Genomic DNA, 3,047 nt, shown 5'->3' with positions numbered 1-3,047 from the left:
CGGGCCAGGGTCGGGAGCGAAGGGCGGCGGGAGGCGCTGGAGGAGTTCAAGGCCTTCGTGGACCTGACCTTCCCAGGTGCGCGCAGGCCGGGCAGCCCCTGCTGGGTGGGCCCCCGGCCACTGTCCGGGCCTCTCCCAGCCACGGGCAGAGGGGATCTGCCTCTCCCCGGACCCCTGGGGCGAGGCCACGTCCGTGTGGCAACTGACCCCCAGCCGTGACCTCAGCTGGGCCAAGGTGAGCTTAACCCCCCGCCCCCTGACTGTGTAGGCATTCCCTCCAGGGGCCACTCCTTCCATGGTGACCCCAGCCTCTGTCCAGGAAGGGGGAATCACTACCTATTCCTCCCCTAACATTCACTCCAATATCTGCCAGGCTTGTGGGTTTGCATCTAAAGTAAGAATTAGGAAGAATCCAGCTCAGAAGGGGAAGCTGCGCAGAGAGGAGAGGCAGCTTGCTCGAGGTCACCCCCTGAGCTGGGACCAAAGGCAGGAGAAAGCCAGGGCCTTCCTGCCGCCTGTGCAGCTGGCGTCCTCCCCCTGGAGCACAGCCCACCCAAAGGACTGACTCCTCGCTGGGGCTCTGGGCAGGGCTGGGCCACATGGGGTCTCAACATCTCCAGCCATTGCCAGAAGACTCCCAGAGCCAGCCTAGAAGCCTGGGCCCTGGACTCCCTTACAATGGCTTTCTGCTTCCCAAAGGTATTTGGGATTCTGGAGAAAGCCAAGGAGAAGTACGGGGTGGACGACTACTCGGTGAGCCAGATCTCGCTGGAGCAAGTCTTCCTGAGCTTCGCCCACCTGCAGCCGTCCGCCACAGAGGAGGGACGGTGAAGAGCTGCCCACTGCCGCGCCTGGCACCTGGCAGGGGCAGGGTGGGCACTGTGGCGTGTCCTCTCCCTCCACATTAATCTTGTCCTTTGTTTTAATCACTGTTTTCTATGGTGGATGTGAAAAATGAGGACAGTGCGCACAGGGCAGACCCATGTCCGTGCCCTCGCCAGGGTCAGCATGCCGGGGCCACTCAAAGGCAGACTCTAACTCATGCCCAGATCGAGGCTGGCAGCCTGAGCAGCGGGGCCTCGGGTAGAGCTGTCCCGGGAAGAGACCTCACAGACCGGGAGCTCAGAGACAGGACCCACGACGTGTCCACATTTACACGTGGCACCAAGCTCCCTGGTGAGGACGCGGGAAGCCAATGGGGATGAACCACAGCAAAGCCCCAGGCTGTGGAGAACAGAAAGTGGCGCATCACCGTCACAGGGAAGACGCTAGCTGGCCACGTGCCAAGGTGCTAGTCCCCAGCCTGCCCAGGAAGCTGAGTCACGCCAGCTGAGCTGACCCTGGGCTGGGCATCTTCCAGGAGCAGCAGGGAGGGAAGGTGCCAGTCTGTCCCCAACACTGCGCCTTGGAGAAGCCACCAGCCCTGGAACAGTCAGGGACCGAGCACTACAGGGGCCGAGCAGCAGTCTCGAGGTACACTAAACACTTTGTGCAGAAGATAAAGGCCGAGGGGTCATGACCAGTCACATGTGTGAGGGTCAGGGCTCAGTCACCCGCAAGCCCTTTGCTCTGCTGACAAAAGCAGGAAGTTGCTTTTCCAATATGGGGAGGAGTCTTCCTGAATCCATTGCCATGAGATGAAAGTATAGGCCCAAAGCACAACTGAAAAAGCAGATTAAGTAAATGCCCAACTGACTCCCTTAGTCCGCACCCGAGGAGGAAGTACGGGGCTGGGGTAGGGCCAGCCGGCCTGGTGGGCAGGTGGCCTCTGGCTCCAGGCTGCCCACGGGTAGCAGGCCGTTTTCCACCCCTGGCCGCCCCTTTATGCACTATCAAGTCATCCGTTTCTAAAGCTCCGTGATTGACATTCCTGTCCATTTTACATTCCCTCACAATTTGCTTTTCATCCCAAAAAGACTTGTTTTCATCCCTTTCACTCATTTGGGACAATTTCAAAAAACAATTTTTTTTAATCCGTCTTGAAAATTTTGAAAGCTGAAATGGTTTCCAGTAGTTTTTATTCTCAAAACTTGTTCACACGATCACATGGTTCTGTGCTAACACACGTGGGGAGGCCTAAGGACCGCCTCAGAGAAGACGCCCGGAGCTGGGCTGTCCGGACCCCAGCCACAGGCAGAGCTTGGCTGCTGGGCCTGGGCCTGGGCCTGCATCTCTGCTGTGGGGAGAGGCCCACGAGTGCACGTGGCCAGGCCACAGCCTCCTGGTGTCCTCAGACTCGGCCCGAGTCCAGTGTGGGCCCGACATGTTAGAGAGCTGCCGACGCTGGCGCCTGACCTTCGCCTCTGTTAGCACGAGGAGCGAGGAGCGGCACCGAGTGAAGCGGCGCGCAGGCACGCTCACGGAACCAGGTGCATCTGGGTGACACGCCAAGACCAGCGCTCCTGAAGGCAGCAGAGCCACGGGGTATGTGTAGTGCAGAAGGGCATTTATAGGAGGGACCCGCTCACATGCCGTGGCAGCTGAGAAGTCCCACCACAGACTGCGAGCCGGAGGCCCTGGGATGCGATGCTGGCAGTGTGGACCCGTCCACGTGGGAAGGTCCCAGGCAGGGAAGCGACGGTGTGACTCGGCCTAGGGCCAGAAGCATGCAGGCTGCCCCCCGGCAGCCCTGGGGCCCCAAGGCAGAGCACGTCCTGGTGCCAGGCAGCTGGCGGCTGCTCTTGCCCGCCACGCTGAGGGCAGCACCGTCCTCCCAGTCTCCTCAGACTGGAACATCCATTCTTCTGGAAGCATCCCAGACACCCAGAGTGATGCTTTCTGACACCCAAACGAGACAGCACAGGGTGTCACAAGTAGAAATCTAAAGAATTATTTTATTCTTTTTTGGGACAAGCAGTTAGCGTAATGGCTATGTTGCTGGACTCCCACGTAGTCGACCGCTGTTCGTGTCCTGGACCCGGTGGCTTAAACTCACGCTGGGCACGTGTGCATGCGTGCCCAAGATCCCGAGGAGAATGAAGAAGGGATTGCGGCATGGCCATCCCCTCTGGGGGGTGATTTCTCGCTTTCTATCTCTCTGTCTCTCT

The 3,047-nt window shown here is 59.5% G+C and overlaps 1 protein-coding gene across 1 annotated transcript in view; it reads left to right on the top strand.

Annotated features, from left to right (window-relative positions):
* The window catches only part of ABCA3 (ATP binding cassette subfamily A member 3), a gene marked incomplete in the record, with an annotated part of 50,353 nt that extends 48,352 nt beyond the window's left edge, over positions 1 to 2,001 (top strand). Inside the window, 2 exon segments of the mRNA XM_027770991.1 lie at positions 214 to 235; positions 700 to 2,001. Coding sequence (XP_027626792.1) covers positions 214 to 235; positions 700 to 831 — 154 coding nt within the window.
* Between the last annotated feature and the right edge of the window lie 1,046 nt (positions 2,002 to 3,047).

This window comes from Tupaia chinensis, unplaced genomic scaffold (assembly GCF_000334495.1).
Source record: "Tupaia chinensis unplaced genomic scaffold, TupChi_1.0 Scaffold000178_1, whole genome shotgun sequence".
Taxonomy (NCBI): domain Eukaryota; kingdom Metazoa; phylum Chordata; class Mammalia; order Scandentia; family Tupaiidae; genus Tupaia; species Tupaia belangeri.
This window is presented reverse-complemented; position numbering and strand designations above follow the sequence as displayed.